The sequence below is a fragment of the Corvus moneduloides genome, chromosome 3, assembly GCF_009650955.1.
Source record: "Corvus moneduloides isolate bCorMon1 chromosome 3, bCorMon1.pri, whole genome shotgun sequence".
NCBI classification, from domain to species: domain Eukaryota; kingdom Metazoa; phylum Chordata; class Aves; order Passeriformes; family Corvidae; genus Corvus; species Corvus moneduloides.
The window spans coordinates 93704833-93725382 of record NC_045478.1 but is presented as its reverse complement, the minus strand read 5'-3'; the positions used below and the strand labels follow the sequence as shown (position 1 = coordinate 93725382).

Sequence of the window (20550 nt, the reverse complement as noted above, 5' to 3'; positions counted from 1 at the left end):
TGGCATTGGCTTGTCCTGCAGGCAGGGAGGCAGCAGAGTTCAAGAGGAACTGGCAAAGAATGGGTTATGTCACTTCTCTTCTGGTGTAGACCTTGGAAGGTCCTACAGCTGTGGCCCAAAATAGGACAGGTCTGTCACTGCTTTGATTTGTGTTAGTGCTGGTTGTACTAACCCACAGGAGAGCTGCCACCAGCTCCCAGGTGCCTCCTGCTTTCCCCACAGTTGCAGTGCTGATGGGGAGCTGAGAAATGACCACTGGCTTGAGCTTGTGTCTGTTTTTGCAAGTGTTGGCTCTGGACTGTGTATGGCCTTTTACATACCTGGCCTTTGCAGTTCACTTTAGCATGGTGAGGTGACAAGGGTTGGTGGGGTTCAGCTGTAGATACACTGGCTGTCATGGTGCATTTTGTCCCGCTGTCACATTTATTCATTTCTGGAAGCACCTGTGGGGCTGGAACATAGGTAGGAGGGCAAGAAGATGATATCCAGCCTAGGTACCTTATGGAGGTATGCTTGGATTTCCAGCATGTCCGTCATGCTGCTGGGAATACCAGCTGCTTTCAGTGCAGGTAGCATTTTGCAAGAGAGAGGAATAAGATGCCACTAAAACCTGAGACACCACCTTGTTCTGAACAAACAGGTGTCAGAGAGGTTCATTCTGAGGGATGCTAGGCTCCTTGTAACAGCAGAGCAAAGCACCGTGTTTCTTCCTATACCTCAGGGTTGAATTATTTGTCTACATTTATGAGAGGGATGAAGTAGTGGTTCAAGCTCTAGGACAAAGTTTGTTGATTACTGTCCTTGGTCTGAGACAGGCTTCCTTCTGGCTTTAGGCAAATTGTGCATTTTGAATTTTAAATTAGCAAATGCTTCCTCACTTTTACTGGTCATGCCTGATGCTCTACTTAAGTGGGAGCAACCTGAAGAATACAGGGCGTGCTGCTGCTCTTGTTCAGACCGCAAGGCCGGTACTCAAGCTTTTCAAGCACGAGGATTTGCTCTGTGCTGCGTTGGTTATGAAACCCCTCTTTGCCTTAACGTGGGCATGGCTGGTATACATCTGGTTTTCCATTTTCCCAGGTTCCCTTCCACACAAATTCCTAATCAAGCTTTTGAATTCAGCAGCAAGAAGTGGACCTTCAGTTCTGTGAGGAAGGAGCTGGCAGGCACAGCCCACTTTGGTGTAGTGTGAGGGGGGAAAAGTGCTGATGGGCAGTGGGAATATGAAGCTGTGGTGTTGGCTGCAGGGGATTGCAGCAGTCACCAGACCCATCTGCCTGTGCTGGTCAGAGTTCTGGTAGGGAGAGCCCCTGGGGGTCAGGAGGGGATGGCCAGGACCTGATAGGAGGGAGTAGCAGAGTGTTTGACTTTGCAAGCTTCTGTTGCTGCTCTTCTGTAATGTGGAAAGGCCATGACTATTCAATGTGCTTCTGAGCAGGAACATTTTGTCTTGGGACTGTGTGGAAGACTTTAGGAGAAAACAGGCATGCAAGGAGAAATTCCAAGAGAATAAAACTTCCCCTTGAGCTTAAGCATGAGAAAATTTGAGTGGATCAGGGGTCAGTAATGAGGAAGATTAAATGTGAGACGAACAGGTGGGATGGGCTGGGGGACTCTGGTAGGGCAACTTCTTCTGCCACCTCCTTACTGACGGCCTTCTCGTCACTAATTCAGACCAGAGCTTTCTTCATTCCCCTTTAAAGCATCAGAAATGCGCAGCCCTGAGTGTGCTGTAAAATGCAATGTGTGCAGAGCACGTTGGATCAAAAGGGCTGTGTAAGTGCTAATCTTAAAAAACATCCTCATTAATGGTAACCTAACACCAGAAAGACAGCAGGAGTTTTATGGGCTTTCTTTCTAACGCATGCTTGGATCACCCACTGAACAGTGTATTGATCTGCAGTTGCTTGCTCCACCCTTTGTGTGGTGGGGTCGCAGCTGCTTTCTTGTATGTCCTGGAAATGGAGAAGACACAAAAGAACCTACTGAGCAGATTACTTTAGCTGCAGAAAACTCTGTGAGTGGAGTTGGCCTAAAATGTGAACGTACTGGAGGATAAACTCTTTATGATCTTTCCTGGCTTACTGGAAGATGGTTATATGCAAGGAAAATTACAGCAGAGTTCTCATGTATTGGGAGGGCAGAGTTAAAATAACCAGTGCATTGATAGCTAAGGAAAACTGTTTCTTGTGAAGTGCACAGCCAGGGCTGCTTCTTTGGCGTGTTTCCTGTGAGCGTGGGAGAGTGTGTGTTTGTGTGCGTGTGTGTACACACATGTCTGTGTGTGGAGGTGGGAATAAAGTTGCTAACTTGTTGCTGACCTGTGATTCTTTTCTCCATAGCACTTCTTTGTACATGCCACTGCAATATTTTGCTTGGACTCCCAACAGCATTGTCTAATCAGCCTTTATGTTTCCTCCTCCTCTCTCCCACTCGTCCAGTCGGCATATGCTGTGTCAGTGCTCAAAGAGTGCGCTAAATTGCGACCTACAGATCCCACCGTTCCTCTTCTGGCTGCCAAGGTCTGCATTGGGTCACTGCACTGGGTAAGCAAGCTGATGCAATTCTTATTATGTAACGGATTAGGTGCTGCAGTGGCAGTGCCACAGTGTAGTTGCAGTGGGGAGAAAGGGAATCCCTGCAAAAAATCATACACACGTGTGTGCCTTCTATAAAAAATGAAAATCCCTGCAGGAAGGTTTGCAGTGAGTCATTTAAATGTATTTTGCTGGCACATTAGAGAAAGGAGGAGGAGGAAAGCCATAACAGCCGTTCTGAGGACTGCTGCTTCAACTGGGTGTCACATTGAATCGGCCACTCTTCTAGCCCCTGGAAGACACAAGCTAATAGTTACAAGTGGGCTGTTAGACAGTTGAGGTCTGCTGGACAACTCAGTCCTTTGTTCTTGAAGTTGCTGTGTCAGTGTTTTGTGTCCCCAGTGTGTTCATGTACGCCCCAGAAGCAGAGTGGGAGTGGAAGTTGGTGCCCGTGAAATTCTGGTTATCCAAAGGAGCCGAAACATCTGTCACTCTTTTGCTACTTGGTTTAATTAACTACACGGCAGCCTGCTGTTCTCACCTGTCCTCACCACGAGGTGTCCCTGCAGTCAGTGAAGGATTACAACTGCTAAATAGAAGTAAAACACAGATGCAAGAAAACATGAAAGAAAATGCCAGAAGAATCTGCACAGGTCTTGGTAAAAAGTTGTAGAAGGCAATTTGCTGTTGTTCTGTTCCCTCATCCCGCCTCCCAACCTTCTACATCCCTTTCTGATGGAAGCTGGTGTTCAGCTAAGCTTGAGTTGTATTAGTTTACACCACCATTGGAGAGGATGTCTGGTTATGTATGTTTTTGAATGAACTATACTGTTCAAACTATAATGGTTAAGCTTATATGTGAGTCAGCAAAAGCTGGGCAGCATCTTTTTCTAGGAAAAATCTTCAGGTCTGAGGGCCTTCAGGGAATCCTTGCTGAACTGCCCAACCTACTTCTACTCTACATTTGGAGCAATTTAACTCCCTTGTACCCACAGCTCAGTCTCTAAATTTTGAAAGCTTGAAGTCATTCAGGGATATAAAATAACATTCACAGTGAATGTTATTTTTTAAAATAAAGCAAATAAGGTTCTTTCTGATTCTGAGATGTTAAAACAGTGTGAAAGCGAGGCATTACAGCTGTGTTGAATGCTGTTCTTACTATGTCTGATGAAGTTTTCAAAGCACAGCTAGCATATAAAAATACCTTGTTATTTTGAAAAGACAGTGAGGCTATAATTCAATTCCATCTTGGACAATCCAGTATCTCCAGACTTCTCATACATGGCAGAGCTGATAAAACAACTGGCTAACCCTAAAAAGTAGGAAAGGCAAGGGAAGAAGAGAAAAATGAGCTGGTTTTGATAATTTCAAAACAAGAGTGTTTTTTTCTTCAACATACTGCTTTCTTATTGCTTTTCAGTGTTACTCAATCAGACCCTGGCTCAGAACTGGGGGGCATTATGAAATAAAATTATGATTTCACAAGAGGATAATTTTACTGCAGTTATCTAGAGCACAGCCTTATGAATTAAAACCAAATTAAAAATACTCCCTTCCCCCTTCTTTCAGTCAGTGGCCTATGCTTTACCCTCATACCAAACTTGATGATGATATAGAAGAGTTTTAATTAAGGGGAGTCAGAGGGAAATAAGAGCATCTCTCAGAAGAACTGAAATGATAGGTTCCCATGTCTCTTAGTCAAAGGGGTGCTTCTGATATTACTGGTAGACTCCTGTGCCTAATAAAGACCTTCCTGCTTAGCAGAGCTGTTTTTCTAAATGTCATCCTTACAGTAATTATTTGCATTTAAATTACATGGCAATCAAATCAGAATTGAATAATTTAAACTGGAAGTGAACAGGCTGATCAATGCCAGTATAAATAGAAAGGAGGATAGACATGGGACAGGAACAGTCTAATGGACAAATATTAGCAGTTACAAATACTCAAATATATCTTCCTTTTCAGGACATATAAAATATGATTAATTTTTCAATTAGGAAATATATCTGTGTACTTGATTGCTGGCAAGGCAGGAAAAGGGTGAAATCAAATGACCATTTATCCAAATGAAACAGCTAATTTATGTCCTGCATCTATCTACTGTGTGGTGCAGTATTGTAGCCAGTTTGTTTATAGCCCATGGGCAAGCAGTACTTTAGTCTTCTTTCAGTTACTAGCAATAACAAAAACCCCCAAACACAACATTTATGCAGATGGATAATTACAGAATGTCATGAGAAGCACAGAACAGTTTCTTTTGTGATTAATCTAGTGATCACTTCACTCATTTTGCTGGCTTTGTATGTGGTGTCTCAGCACACTTGAAGAACAGGGAAAACAGAAAATTAATTGCAATGTACTATAGTGATTTACCACATTGAGGATGCTCAGATCACATCTATGAAATAATCTCTCAGTGCAGAACAAATCAAAGTGAAAACGTGGATGCATTCAGACAGTGCCATGCAAATCAATATATAACAGAGCCTGATGCAGAAAAGAACTGAGCTTCCTCCAGGTTCTGTTGTGGCAGCATGACCAGATTATTAGCTGATGTAAGTTGGCAGTACTCCTCTGGCATGTTAGTGGTACCATGCTGGCTTACATCAGGAGATGATCTGTCTCATCAACCACTAGGTTTTAGGATTGGGCCTGCAGTAAACAACTGTGTGGTAAAAGCAATGTTTTGGCTATGTTTTCAAAAGTTACAGGTTTTCCAAAACAAAAACCAAAAAACCCAGTGTAAACAATAAATCAGTACTTTATTAATTCTAAAGCTTAAGCCAGTAGACTTGGAGGACCAGAGCAGCTTCAAAACTAGTGCACGTGTGTAAGCCACACTTGTATGGTCACGATGCAGTCAGACCTGTACAGCAGAGTTGGAACTTTTGTATTGTATCTAAACCACTACACAGGTGTTTTAAATGTTTTTGTAGTAGGCTCAGAGCTACTTTTGAGGCAACATGATGCTAAGCCTTCCAGCTTGCTGGGGTTTCAGCACAACAGTTTGCTGAACTTGCATGTGGATGATTCTGTCAAGCGAACACAAAGCCCATTTGTGTTTAGCCAGCTGTCTTTTAGCTTTCCAGAATGCACTATGAGGTCTTTCACTATTGTAGGTCAGAGTATTGTTTTAAATTTCCATAGGAAAGTTGAAGTAGCTTGCACTGGAACATGTCCATACTGAGGTTGTCTTGCCTTGCTCCACTATAAATTCAGAGTTGTGCTTACTAAAAGGCTTGCTACAATTTCCTCTTTCACTCAGCCTTCCCAGGCACGGCCTCAGCTGAATGCTCACTTGCCTATTTTGGCAGTGACTTTGAGTTGCAGTATGAGTTGTTGTTTTTAATATTTTAATAGTACAATACTGTTAATTTCACTACTAATCTAGGTTCTTCAGGATCCTGTTATGGCAGGTGTTGTGAAAATACTAAAATCGGAACTTCTGCCTACAGGCAAGTGTTAAATCCTGAGTTTCTCCGTTTTAAGAGCCTTGTTTGAGGCATTTAGGGTTACTCTGATGCTTTCTTTTGCCTTTTACTCCATTGGTTTCAATGGAGGCATGTTGAAAACATTGTAAATACACATAGAGCAAAATGGACTGTAGTCCTAGGATAGGCTTGAATCTTCTAGAACTCTGCTCTGACAGAAAGCAGGAGGACATGAGGCATGTTCTTAAAGTTTTCATTGCCTCACAGTTCATATAATAGCAAGAGTGGTGGCATGCTAGACCTTGGGTAGCACCAAATGATGCCAGTATTATCATCTGATTTGAGCTTTTCAAAGGACTTCGTCCCATGGTGAAAGCTTCAGCACAGGATGTGCTGTACCTCAGACATTTCTTTCAACTAGTATACACAGCAAAGTGCTCTGCTGCAGCACTTTGCTGGGAAGACAGAGATCATGCCATCAGTCAGGGAAAGGGAGAAGAAGTGGTGTTGGGCTGGAGTAGACTGTGCATGGAGTCATAAAAACTGAGTAAGGCATACCATGAGGTCAGGACGTCACGGTGTGTGTGTTGGGGGGGTTGGCAGGAGCTGCATACTTCTGAGGTAACAGCTTATCATTCATTACTCACACAGACCACTTAATCAGAGAGTGCTTCTCTCCCCTTCTGTCTGTTGTTGACCCTGCCACTGTAGATAATAAATGCTGTGCATGTGCTTGTACCCAGTCACTTAGGAGCCCTGGAGTTGCCTGGAAGTGCTTAGGTCTTAGTGCAGTATGAATAATATTAAAAGGTCAAATCTAGTCCTGTTACTGGAGTTACTCTGCCTGCTGACGGACATCCGAGAGGATCGGCATCACCAGGGTGAGAGGCTGCTGAGAAAGCAGGGAAGCTACTAGGTATTTCTTCTGTCTCTTAAAAGATGTTCTTGATTACATCACCACTACTGTTACTGCGGCAATCCCATTGGTTTTAGACATTAAAAATGACCAAGAATTTTGTCTTCTATGCATTGCCTTTGTAAACAAACCACTCTAGCTACAGTGGAGGAAAGGCCCGAGTATTGCTAAGTGCTGGGGGCTGAGTTTACACAGAGTAAATTGGTGGGCTTAACAATGGTGACACAAAGAGTGAATGCTGACTATAGAGCGATAAAAAGCGAAGGACTTTTTTTCTGACATATGTAACATGATTAGCTTTGTGTGCTGTAAATAGCTGTGGGACAAAGCCTTTTCATTAGACTATGCCTTATAGACCACTTTCTTCCTATGCATTTTTCCTCTTAGCATTCTCACTTCACAATATGTATATTCTTCTCTTTGAATTAGTCTCTATAGCTACAACCCAGTGTAATAAAAATGGTAAGAAGAGGTCAATTCAACTGTTAATATCATGTGTTATTTTGTATAGATACCCATTCTGTAGGATTTTGATCTCTTAAGTGCTTGGGTATTCTTAAGTGTCACTGGTGTCCAAATTCACCTGCTTCATTAACCTTGTCTGCTGTTCTAAGTCCAGTGTCATTTCATGTATTTCCTGCCTCTTCCTTTGCATGTTCCTCTTTTTTGGCACAATAAAGTGCTGTTTTCATGCTGCTGTACATCATAGATTTGTTTGTCCTTAGTAACACTAAATGTGTGCTAGTGAGAAATGCAATTCCTACTTAGTCCTGGAAACTGTTGATTCAGTGGGGTAGGGCTTGAGCTTTTCTAAAAACAATCTGGGTGGCAGTTGGACACCAGCTGGGTGGCATTAGGCCAGGGGACAGCACCTGCTGTTCTCCGCTCCCTTGTCAGTATGCCTCCGGGCTTGGCTTGAGCACACACCAAAACCTGTGGCCAAGTAACAGTGGTGGCTGGAACAGCCACTCTCTGTACCAGGGGAAATATCCCTCAGGGTAGTACAGCTAGCAACTGTTCTTAAAGGAGGAAGTGAAAGGGGAAAAAAACCCCAGCCAACCCCACAGTATTACATCTCATTGGTGTCAGTTCACGGTTTGGCAGCTTGTCTCACTCCAGGTGCCAGGTGTTTGCTTTCTGGTGTGGTGGAGGGGTTGTTTAGTTAGTGCTTGCAGGTGCCTCCTGATACTTTATATAGCTGGAGTTCAAAATGCAGAAAGTTCTTAGGTTGTTTTTCCCCCATGCCTTCTTTTTTCCATGCAGGTCTTGAAGGCAGGGAACTTCTCCCTGCAACCCGGGATGCTACTCTTCTCTCCACCAGCTTTTCGGTGCAAAATATGCAGAAAAATGTAAGAACAGTAAGGGCCAAGTTGGAGGTATGGCTTTGAGACTTCGCTTTTTGTTGCTTCTAAGAGAATAACAAGTGGCAGGCCTTCCCTCCTCCCTTTCTCATCTCCACAATACAGACTGGAGGCATCCCATATCCTTAAGGACCCCCACAGACACAGCTCTATTGGCAGATCACAGCTCAGGCTCACTGCTGGTCCCTCACTCGGGTGTATGGAGGGGGAACTTCTATCCAGACTGCAATCTGGTAGTTCTTGCAGTTTATTGGTTACCCCAAGTGTGTCCCAAGGGAGTTGCTCCTGTTTCAGGTAGTACTTTCAGATTCACAGTTGGCTAGGCCATCCGCAAGACTGATGCACTGGAGAGTTGAAACCTCACAGTGGGTGATGTGAGTGAAAGGTTTGGCTTTTCACACTTGCCCAGAGTGATTGAAGAGTAGGAGAATGGAAGAAGAGGGGGCAGATGGCTGCCACAGCAGGGCTGGCAGGGGAAGTGTCTGAGTGCTGTAAGAAGGCAAAGTAAATGTTCTCGTAAACAGAACCAGCTGTGCTGGAGTTTGTGAGGCCACTTATTTTCAAAGCAAACTTCAGCTGACCTAAGTTTGCATTCATATGAGTCTTTGTGGCTGGTCAAAGTGCCACTAGTGTTTAGTATGAATAAATGTGTACAAGATGTGCTAGCAGCGCTGTTTCAGCCTGAACTCTGAAAAGCTGCGGTTTTAACTATACATTTATTAGATTAATCTGATACTGACAGGTGGCCCTGGGTAGCTGGCAGACAAGAAGGCTGAATGGTGCACTACTGATTTATGCATTGTCTCTGAGATTTCCAGTCTCTGACTGAAAATACCATCAGGTGACCGTTCAGAGAAACAATGGAGCAGAATCTCTCTAATTTTACATTTCTTTACTTCAGCTTCAAACTTTTCGTTTAATCTTTTTTTCCATACACACTACCCACCCCTACTCTTGTTCACTAGTCATAAGAATTCCTTGTATAGCTCTTTTCTTCATCTAATGGAGACTTCTTGGATGAAATGTGTGTGGGGAGAAGAGGAGAAACAATGAAGAGAGTGGGAATCTAGCTGTTTATGGTGGCAAAGAGGTGCATAATGAATTTTCAGGCTGCAGAGATTTCATGTCTTACATAAAAGTTTATGAGACATGAAGAATTGTGTTATAGTTTTATAGGATGGGGTTTTTTTGTCCATTTGTGGGTTTTGGTTTTTGGGGTTTTTTTCTGTGTGGCAAGTCATGGGCCACTTCTTCCATTTTCCTAGGCTCTGGTCCAGAACACATTTCAGTATGTGGCAGGGAAGTTGGTAGGGCTACTGACAGGTTAAGAAATCTCCTGAAACAAATCTCAGTCTTCCTGATGTGATCAGAGTTTAAGGGTCTTACCTGAATATTACTGAAGTAGGTGGGACTGTTTCCAGTGGTTTTTGTAGGCTTTGGATTATACCCTCAAAGACAGGCCTTGCAGTTTAGTTGGTAAGTCCAGGTATTCCGTAAGAGGCATTCCTGTGTCAGTTAGTGGTTTCCACAATCACAGCTAACCAGGCAATTAGCAAGACTACTGCTTTCATAGTGCTTTCAGGAAAGGGTTTGATGATAATGTATGTGTTCGTCATTGGAATGACTGATCTGAGGTTACAGAAATTGGGGAACTGTTGTTCTACATCTAGTTTGAATTCTGTGGCCTCAGGGAGTTGTACCAGTGAGGAAGAAATCCAAGCAGAGGAGATTTGCTTCTTCACTTGCACTTTTCAGCCTTTCTTCAGGCTTACGTTAACAGTAGTCTTTTTCTTATGTTTGATATCATCTACTAAATCCCAGGTTGTTTGTTCATGAAGCCATTAGTTAGTGTTGTCACCTGAATATTTTCAAGTGATGTGACTAGGAGGCTCATTGACAGGATGCTACATGAAGTCAAATAGATTCTGTTCATAGGTAGCATATTAACTGATCACTGCAGAAGGGAGATTTATTGTCTAATGTTGCATTTTAGTTCCAGTTTTTTACTGATGAGTCATTTTAGGTGTTTAAGGAGCCATGAGGTGCTGAAGTCAGACAAAGCTGAGTATTAAGAGGGCACACATACACAGTACTTGTGTCTAAACCAGCTGGATTTCAAAGAAAAAAGTACTTTCTCATAATTAAACAACTGCATCCCATGAAGTCAATTGTCATGTAATAAAACTTTCCAAAAGGAGGATTTATCAGATGGTATAATGATGTCTGCTTCTTGATTAAGGATGACTCTGATTATGGTTGACAGGATCTGCATAGTGTCTTGTACAGAAAAGAGATCTTCCTGTAGGCTCTATCTTTCAAACATTACTTAAGAGTTTTGCCAGTGTCTCTCCAACTCACACCTTTCAAGGTATGTACAGTCTACAGGTCTTAGTCTTTTCTACTTAAAATGAGTGAGTGATGTTAATGAGAGTTCGAAGTTGGAAATGAGAAACCCTCCATTCTGTAATAAAATATTTAACTTACTCGTTTAAAATTACCATTAACTTGGGTTTTACAGATGCTGATAGATCTGTGTAGAAAGGAAGGTTGTGGGGAGCAGGCTGTGCTGTAGTAAGAAGAGACCAGCTTACATATATCCTCATTTTGGAGGCTGCCCCAGAGAGATTGTGACTGCTCTCTCCTCCAGTTACTATCTATACTATAAAGCGCATTTTCAGGGAAATTGTGTCTTTGCAAAAGATGCAGAAAGTGGCTAGTGCAGCAAGAGCTGCCAAGGTCTTGTGGTAGTTCAGATCAAAATTCTGGTCCTGCAATTTCTGCGTCCTTGTGGCAGCAGAACTGCAAGCAGCAGCTGAGAGCTTTCAGAGAAGTTAGTGCTTTCCTGTTTTACTCTTGTAGTGGTAAAAGAAAGTAGAATTTGCTACAGTTTAAAAAAAATCAGACAGTAAAACTGAATGGTCATCTTTGTGGGAAGAAACATGTTAGACCTTTCCATCTAGTGCTAGGATAGCATGTAAGTAGTCCAGCTTATCCAGCATTTGTATTTAAGGTTGCATGATTGAAGGGAGCCTGAAGGGAACTATAAAATAAGATAGTGCCCTTGATTGATCTTAAACATCTGAAAAGAGTTTGGGTGGCAAAACCCAAACCTTTCTCAAAACTCTGCACCAAGGTCTGCTAATCTGACCTTCTGCATCGTCCTTTTTGAGTGTTCACTGGGATCACTGAAAGCCCTTGTGTGAATGGCTCTCAGATCACTTACAGGTAAGCTTAATGGCACGTTTTATTGAAGCGAGTAGAGAGAAATGCCTGTAAGTCTCAACCCACCTCTTTTGCAGCTGGAAGAAGGAGAACACTTTGCTAAAATGGTGATAGACCTGGGTGAGGATGCTGGAGAGTCCCTAGCAAAGGGTTACCTGGCACTGGGCCTGACATACAGCCTTCAAGCTACTGATGGTGAGTTACCTTGTTTGTCAAGTGTGTTGTATGGAGAGCATTTGTTCAAAGTCTTCAGTGCAACCAATGGAAATCTATCAGAAAATCTGCTTTCAGTGCTGACTAGACATGAAAAACAATCAGATTGCAAGATAAATGGGAACTGTTCACTTGCTCAGAGAACTGTCTTCTGTGGTAATAAAAGTGAAGTTTTTAGGTAAAGGAAGAAATGCAGGTCATTACTTAGGGGGTGATAATCTGAGTGTAGCTGACAATGCTTGGTGTGCTTTACTTGAATATTTGTAATACATTTCTTTCACTTTCTTACACAAGAAGAAGTCAAACTTTCCATCTATTTTCATATTTTTGTCACCCACTCATAAATCAGAAAGAAATACAATCCAAGAGCTGGAGTCAGAAATGCCTCACTGCAGTTCCTGGCGTGATACTGAGTCCCCACAGATATTCAACCTCTCTGTGATGTCTTTTATTTTTTCTACTTAGAAGTAAACAAGATAAAAATACCTACCTCACTGGTGTGGATGCTGACTAGAAACAGACCACTGAATCTAAGAAGTATTTTATTTTAATGCTGCTTACTTGGATCTTGAATGAGTGGCCAAGGGGCTCCTGCAGATTTGGTGCTTTGTAGTCAGAAGGGCTTGAAGTATTTGGGAGAGTTCTAGCTCTGACCTTCATCAAGCTCACAGGTGGGAACAGTCTTTGCTTATTCTGTGACTTCTAACACAGGTAGGAGGCCTTCTAACACAGTTTCTTTGAATAATGGCTGAGCTTGTGTGTTTTCCTAATCATTTTGGCAGTCCTGCCCTCATGCAAGCAATGGCTTTTCTGTTGGGTAGGTTTCATATAAACAAACCAACTTCTTCCAGCAAAGAATCAAAGCTAAAATTACTTTATTATGTTGTCATGGACTATGCTGGCCTTGCAACTTACACCAGAATTCTGCAAGGCATGTGTATGAGAAAGTGTTTTTGTGCTCTTCAGTAGCACAAGTTGGTGTAGTTTTTCAGCCAGCCACGTCTGATCAGCTGTTCTGAGAACTGCTTTTCATCCTGGAGGCTAACAGGCACCGCAGCTCTCTCCAGTTCTCCATTTCTCTGTCTCAGAATAGTTCTCCCTAGAAAGTTCATGTCAAAAAGTATGTCCTTCCTAGCCTGAACTTTCTCTTATATATATATTTTAAGTCCACTAGGAATAGAGTTCTGCTTAACAGCCTAGTTTTTAAGGGCATTTTGCCTAGATGTTGTTTAAACTGTTCTAAAGCTATACAAGACCCCAGAGACTATTTTGAGAGATAGGTTTTCTGTTAGCCCCTTAAAATCTCTTTGTTAACATCAGTATGAAAAGAAGGTGGTTTCTAAAGAATGTAGTTGGAGAGGCATATGCTGTACTCTGGCTCTAAAAATATTTTGGTGCAGCAAAATGTGAGTTGGAAACTTTTTCTGGATATCTCTTCAGTTTTCAAGAGATTAGTTCAATATTGTGTCCTTTTTTATGTAAAACAAACAGTCTTCACAACAACTGCCTTGGATTGTTTTCAGATTAGCCTCTGATTGATGTTTTGGAGCAGCAGAATGTATCTGCCTTCTCATTGCATCTCTAGCCTTGAAGGCAATAGGGCAAGTCACTCAGTTATTTGAGGGAAATAGGAAGAGTGTATTTCCATCTTTCAGATTATATTTTAATAAAATGGATTAAGTCCTTCAAAAGTGTACATGTGATGGTCATGAATATGGAACTGTGTTTTACTGGAAAATGTCAAATTTGCACTAGAAAGACATTTTTCATTAGCATTGTTAAAAAATAGCATATGACAGTGAGGAAGCAAAGCTAGAACATGCTGAAAGACAGCAGTTCCGTGATGTAATCCTGCCTCATGTTGTCAATCTTGTATTTATACCAGTTTTTAGTGACATATGCAGACAAGTCAAACATCTGTGTGTACGTATATGTGATTCCAATAACTTTCCAGTTGAGATGACTTTCAGTCAATCAGTATTTTCAATGGTAGCTAAGTGTTTCAGAAACATTTGACCAATTGCCTTCTAAAGCTTACAGCCTTCCATCCAAGTTAGGCTTTCCTATTTAATATAACCTTTTAGTGATTATTTCTCCTCCTGTGTGACAAAGGCACTGAGGAGTTGTATAAAGCCTTTTCTTTGTGGTTTGCAAAAAGCTCCTGGAGGAAGTAAGACTTCTTGAAACTTATGCTGGATAGCTTCCTTATTCTTAATGTCTAATTACATGTTTCTTGAAATAAGTCTCATTGAAGTAGCTGAAAGATGTGTCCTCAGGGGAAGTCATTGCCACTTTTGCCTCAGTCTTAGAAGCCCAAGCCTCCTGTTTGTAGTTATTGTCCATTTTCTGCAGATAAGTTTCCAGTGGGTCAATGTCAAAAGCAAACTGCTCCTCTTCCTCCAGTAGTTCCGGTTTTGACATAAGCTGCATTGTCAACTTTTCCTCCCTTAGGTCTGGTGAAGAATTCACTGAAGGCAGGGAAAGGTGAAATGAATTTAACAAAGGCTAAAGAGGAAAGACTAGGTTGAGAATTGTATCGTGAAATACAAGTGCTCTTCTTATCTCACATCACCACCACACAAACTGTGAAATAATTTTAGATTTAACAGTCCCTCATTCTTTTTTCTGAGATGAGTGTGCTGTATGTCTGTTTTCATTTAAAATTTTGGTAGAAGGCCATGGATCAGGGACTTGAATTGGAAACTCACCCTATCAGTCTTTGTGGATTTTACTAACAGTCAGTGTACTGACAGCACTGGTTAATGTTAACCCCCCCACCTCAATTGTTCACTAAGAAGTGAATAAATTATTAGTGAACAAACTTAGAATCTTTGCTTTTGGAAATACCAGTGCGTGCAATCTTTAATTATAATTCTGGGTGCTAAAACTGTATGTTGTGCCATATTAGATGTCTTAACACAAGGGAATAGTTTCTAAAACTCGGTGATATTTGCAAAAGGGTGCGTGCATGTCAGTGTTTTAGTTTGGATCAGAAGTGTATTTTTGAAGTCCATTTATCTGTCATCCCCACTTCTTAAGTTGTGATTCACATAAAGGAGCAGTTTCACACATTACAAATTGAATTCTTTCCCACAAAACAAATGTATTACATAAACAGACCTGACTGTGCTTCAGCTGCTAATGGGTGCTCAATCCATTGGACAAGATAAGATCTAGATTCCTCTCTCCCTGTTTGTAGTGTTGATTCTGATCCTTGGCACTGTGTTTCATTCCATGCATTCACTACTCCTGATGTGCTTTAACTGCTTTTGCTAAGACAGAACTTGTCCTCCTTTGTTTTCAAATGTGACTTCAGAGCTTTGTATTTACATACCAAAATATTGCTGAAGAACCTGTTGCATTTTAGAAAGGCTGAAGCCCCTTTAAAAACCCAGAGTGCTTCAGAAAATAAATCTTGGGCTGCTCAAGTGACATTTGCAAAAGTACTGTGTCTTACAGGTTTCAGAAACTCCCCTGTGCCACTCTCCCATTGGTCAGACTGCTTTTCCAGCTTTTAATCTAAGTAATAAGTCATATTTTGTTTCAGTTGATGGAACTGCAGCAGCCATGCTTGCAGGAGGTAAAGTTGGGTAGGGACCGAAGAATTCTTTGGTGTCATCAACCTGGGAGAATGGAACATAAATTTTAGAAGTTTAATCAGACCTACCAGATTCTGTTTCCTTAGTGCAAGCTTTTCTTTGTCTGAAGTGAGAGCTTTTCAGTGATACAAGTGGGTTGCAGATTTCTTTGAATAATTCAGGGTAGGGCATCAGCAACATCTTTGGGCAACCTATTCCAGAGTCTTGCCATCCTCCTAGTAAAGAATTTCTTCCTGTATATAATCTAAATCTTTCCTCTTCTAGCTTAAAACTAAACCTCTTGTCCTATCACTATAGGCCCTGCTAAAAAGGGGCCTATAAAGAGTTAAAAGGGGTTAAAAACCCCTTAAGTATTAAAAGGTAGCAGTAAGGCTTCCTTTGACCCTTCTCTTCTTCAGGCTGAAAAACCCCAACTCTCTCAGCTTTTCTGTATAGGAGAGGTCTTCCAGCCCTCTAACCATTTTCATGGCCCTGTTTTGGATTTGTTCCAATGGAACCATGTCTTGTGTTGTGGATGCCACAGCTGCACACAGCACTCCAGGTGGGGGTCTCAGATAGCAGAGCAGATCACCTCCCTTGACCTGATGGCCAAGCTTCTTTTTATGCATCTCTCCCCAAGTCACTTTCCACTGTTGGGGTTTTTTTTCCCCTCATTTATCTCCCTTAGTGGTAAAGGTCCTGTAAATGCATAGTTAACTTGCAGCATCAGTGCTCAGTATTGTCAAACACAAGTTTCAGTGTGTTCATCCGTGTCAGACACAAAGCTAGAGATGGACAACCAGATTTCCAGCTTCATGGTAGCTGAAGATGCAGTCCATATTGTGGGAGGTGAGAGTCACATGCTGTTTCCCAGTAATGCAGAGGCAAAGCTGACTAGCTGTAATCACTTCATTTCCATAATATATTTTGTGTTCTTTCTGACTGCAAGCTGAACATTAGTCAAATGTCTTAACAGGTGGAAGGTAGAAGTTGTAGCTTTTCCATTTGGTGTTTAATTTGAGGGACAAATAGTAACATTTCTTTCAGTCTTTCTTACTGTGTGACATCTTCAGAATTGCTCTGTAACTTAAATGAAGAATCTTGTAGTTTTCCTGAGAAACAGAGTGTCAGATTTTTTTCTGTAGGGATGTTTATAGGTATGATCAAATCCTTTCCAGTGTCTCAGGTATTTTTGTTTACATCAATCTTGGTTCTTCTTTTTGTAAATTTTTTTCCTTTGTTACCTTTTCCCAGTATTTTGCAGTAGACTGACTGAAGGCTGTTGAGAGCGATGTATTTTTAATAAATGCTGCATTTTGCATGAAAGTCCATGTGTTTAAATTTATTCTTTAAAATACACATTTTGGGATTAGTTTTTAATGCATAGAGTAGGTTTTGTGGCCTAAGCAAAGTTTGATCTTTATGATTAGGAAATCCTGAAGCTTGCTGTTCCCCCCAAATGAACCTGGTGTTTTGAAGAACTGTTGGAAGATGTAGGAATAAAAAAAGTCTGATCACTATAGCTGCTGCAGCAAATAATTTACTTTCAAAATTTCACTTGCTGACATATTGCAGAATCCAAAGAAACTGGTTACCTTTGCAGGTCTTGCAGAAGAACTCATCTCTTTCTTCTTAATAGCTTTTAAGAATACTTAAATTTTGCTGGGTTTGTTGCATTATTATATACTACTTAGTAACTTTCTATTTTGGAGCATACACTGACTTGATGTATCAAATCAGATATATTCATGGGTGGTGTTTGCTGATAGATTAACTACTCATCACTTCCATGTGCTGTTGATCAATAGCTCTCAATTTGAGGATAGGCAGAACAAGAAGCAGCTGCTATACAAAATCTGTAAACATAAGAACCAGAACAAGACAGCCAGTGCATTTCTAAAAACCATCACTGGGTTTCCAGATATTTTGGATCTCAGAAGGCCATGTTCCTCTAAGCTCTTCCTCTGTTCCTGTTGATCTTGATGATGATATCTTACGATACCCAGGTATAACAAGAGCTTGAGTCTTCTCTTCTTTTTCTGGTTTTAGGTAGGAATTAATTTATACATTCATAAGTGAGCATACTGGGCAGGATCCATTGGTCAAGTAGTTAGAAGCATGGAAGGAGGGCATTAGTGGCTAATGCCACATCTAAAGTAACCTAGATGTCTGTTGTGGTCTCAGAGATGGTGGTGTTTTGTGACAGAGCTGTAAGTTTGGCTGCTGGTGTTCCCTGTTCAATGTGCAGCACCCTCCTATGTGGCAGTGGTGGTGGGGGTGGTCTGTATCTGAGTCAGAATGTGCTGCAGGTTACTGCTTTTAGCATTTGCACCAGCCTGGCTGAGGGCCTGTTACCTTCTTGGTATCTAGTTAGTGGATGGCCCCTTCTCCCAGCCCCCTTCAGTGGCATATGTAAATAAAAAATGCTTCAGTATTTCAAACGAAGGACTTAAAACATCTTTAATAAAAATGAATTTGAGAATTCATGTCGAAATGATCACATGCAGATTTCCGCAGTGTTTACACTCCCAGTTTGAAATACTCTATACATCTATTTATTTAATCTGAAACATTGAATTAACTCTTAAATTGTGTTGTATCTTGTCCTACAGCTAGTCTGAAGGGCACTCAGGATGAATTAAACAAGAAAGCACTTCAGACTTTGGAGAGGTGAGTAGGAATCTTGCAGATGCTTGTATTGTGTATTTTTTGCATGAATTCAGAAAAATTGTTCTTTTTATGTTTCTTTTTCCTCTGTGTAAGGCTTCCTTGCTGGAAAGTTTGAAAACAGTTCATTAGATTTCAGCAGTAGTCTGTCAAAACCATTTTTGTGATGGCTAAATGCAGTGATTATTTGATTGAATATCCAAGGTAAGAGTACTGCTCTGCCACCTTACAGAAATAACCTTAGCCCCAAATTAGCTGCAGTGAGATCTACAGTGCTGGGAGATGCAGCTTCCTCACATCATGCCAGCTGGCAAACGTGGAAAGCTAATTTTGTCTCAATTCCTGTGTGAAGCAGGCTTAAAATCCTATTTCCGTCATGGTGGGAAAGTACCTTTGCCATCAGGGTGTAGGCAGCTGTGGGGTGACCTGGCACCACTGCACCTAGGGGAGAGGATAATTGCTGTCCTAATGAGTGTTTATGTGAGCTGTTGTTGGAAGAAGAGGGTACAAAACATGCACCACTCGCCTCTCCTTCATCCCTGTGTTTTGTGGGGGGAACAGATACAATGGCTCCACCCTGGAAGCAACTGTGAATTATGCTCTTGTGCAGCTACACTTGAGACCTCAAGTACAACTGCTTGAGTTAATACTCTTTTTTGTCCATTCTGTGGGGTAGAGAGGTGAGGTGTGAGCTTCCTGACTCTGTTATGATTAAGTTACACCACCCAAAATACACTGGGTGGTGTTCAGGCAGTTATTTACACTTGTACAATTATATTTACAATTTACAACCTACTGTAAATGTAGATGCCTACAGACTACAAATGGCAACTAAATGGAAGCTTGTATGGTCTATGTCTTGGGCTGAAATATCTAATTGTGAGTGAGTTGTGGTCATAATTACAGAAGTGAAGAAAATTTGAGATCTCTGGTATCCCAAGGTACAGGTTTAGCAAGTTGAACAAAGTTAATGGATCTCAGCTGTTTTGCTGATGCTGAACAAGGAGCCTAACATGTTGGTCTTAAAACTGGTTTTGTAGTGAGTGCAAGAGCTGAAACCACAGATACAATTCTGGATATTTACTTTATGGAGATCTGAGAGAGAATTTTTAAAAGCCATTTATTCATTCACTGTTTGGATCAGGAGTGTACTTTTAAGTCCAGCAAGTTTCTGGACTCCAGCGTAGTATGTTAACTAGTGACAAATTTTAAGGAACTGTGGTGCTGCACTGCTTTTAAACTTTTTTTTTTTTTAATCCTTTGACCTTTCCCATTGGCTTTGACTTGTTTCATGGTATCTTAACTCTAGCTAGGAGGCAGACAAGCTTCTAGCCAAACATTAGTTACTCAAACCTCAGCCAACAGGAATGTGACAGTGAGCTGATTACTAGTGTTTTTCTAAATGCCTAAGTTTGGTTTCTTATCTTTTTTTACCTTCCTTGTTTTTCACCTCCTTTTGAAGAACATGTATGATCTCTCAGGCCATGGTTTGGCCTGCAGTCATCTTTGTAAGGGGCCTTTTCAGCTGGAAGATTGCATCAAATGTTTTCTAATTCCTTCTGAGGAAAATAAGCAGTAAAGTGACAATTCTTTGTTTCTTTCCAAAAGCACCATTAATCTCATCTGCTATATTCTTGTGAACTTTCCCATGTTATTTATTGCTGGAGAGGCTACTGAAGGTTTTGCAAGAGACGTTTTGTAAAGAGGTGGCTCACCCTGTCTAACACCTTAGGACAAAGCTGGGTTCTAACTTGTGAAGTTTTGTTGTTGCTTGCAATTTTTGGGGTTTTTTTTTGTTTGTTTGTTTCGTTGGGGTTTTGTGGCTGTTTGGGTATTTTTTTTTTTTTGTTTCTTGAAGTGGAAGGAGAAATTAGTGACTTGCCTGTACTGATTGCACCTTGATGTCTTTGGCATTGCTTCAGAACATGAGTACCACCTTGACTTCTAAAGTTACAGGACACATTCAGTCCGTAGTAAATTAATTTGTTCTAGAGACACTAGTTATAAAAATCAGCTTCAACATACTCTTGCTCACAGGCCAAGATGGCGTTTGAAAAGTGACTGCCATTAAAATGGTGTGTGGTTTGTTCCCTGAAGTAATTCTTTTATTGTTATTTGTTTATTATTAGCAAATCAATAGTTTTGGCATGGGTTTTAGCCACCAGTGTTGTCAGCCTGTCATTTCTCCCTCATAAGGACATTAATTGTACTCACTTTGGGCCTGGCAATGCAGGTGCAGGTTTCCCTGGTGTCCTGGAACGCAGCCCAGAAAGAGGTCAGGAATGTTAATTGGCTATGATGGACCTTCCTCTTCCCCATTTCTCCCATGTGAAATGACTTCCCTGTGCTGCAGAGCTATGAGTGAGCTCTGTGAGTCAGAAGGGGAGAATCCACTGGTTCCTGGACTGGGCTGCCAGATGGCATGAGCTGGTGCCCCACCTTTCCTCCTAGGTTGGGTTCCTCAAGACACTATTGCATCATTGCCTTGGTTAATGGCTTCTCCACAGGCTACCAAATTCAGGCTGAAATTTCGTGCCTGGCATAGTCTGAGAGGGGACAGTTCTGCCCAGGTTGTCCATCCCTTGTTGCCTGCTTTGCACAAGACTTCGTTGAGGGCCTGCA

At 41.5% G+C, this 20550-nt stretch overlaps 1 protein-coding gene across 1 annotated transcript in view; it reads left to right on the top strand.

Annotated features, from left to right (window-relative positions):
- The window catches only part of TTC7A (tetratricopeptide repeat domain 7A), a 172244-nt gene that overhangs the window by 52107 nt on the left and 99587 nt on the right, over positions 1–20550 (top strand). Inside the window, 3 exon segments of the mRNA XM_032102796.1 lie at positions 2442–2546; positions 11548–11665; positions 17874–17931. Of these exon segments, the coding sequence (XP_031958687.1) occupies positions 2442–2546; positions 11548–11665; positions 17874–17931 (281 nt within the window).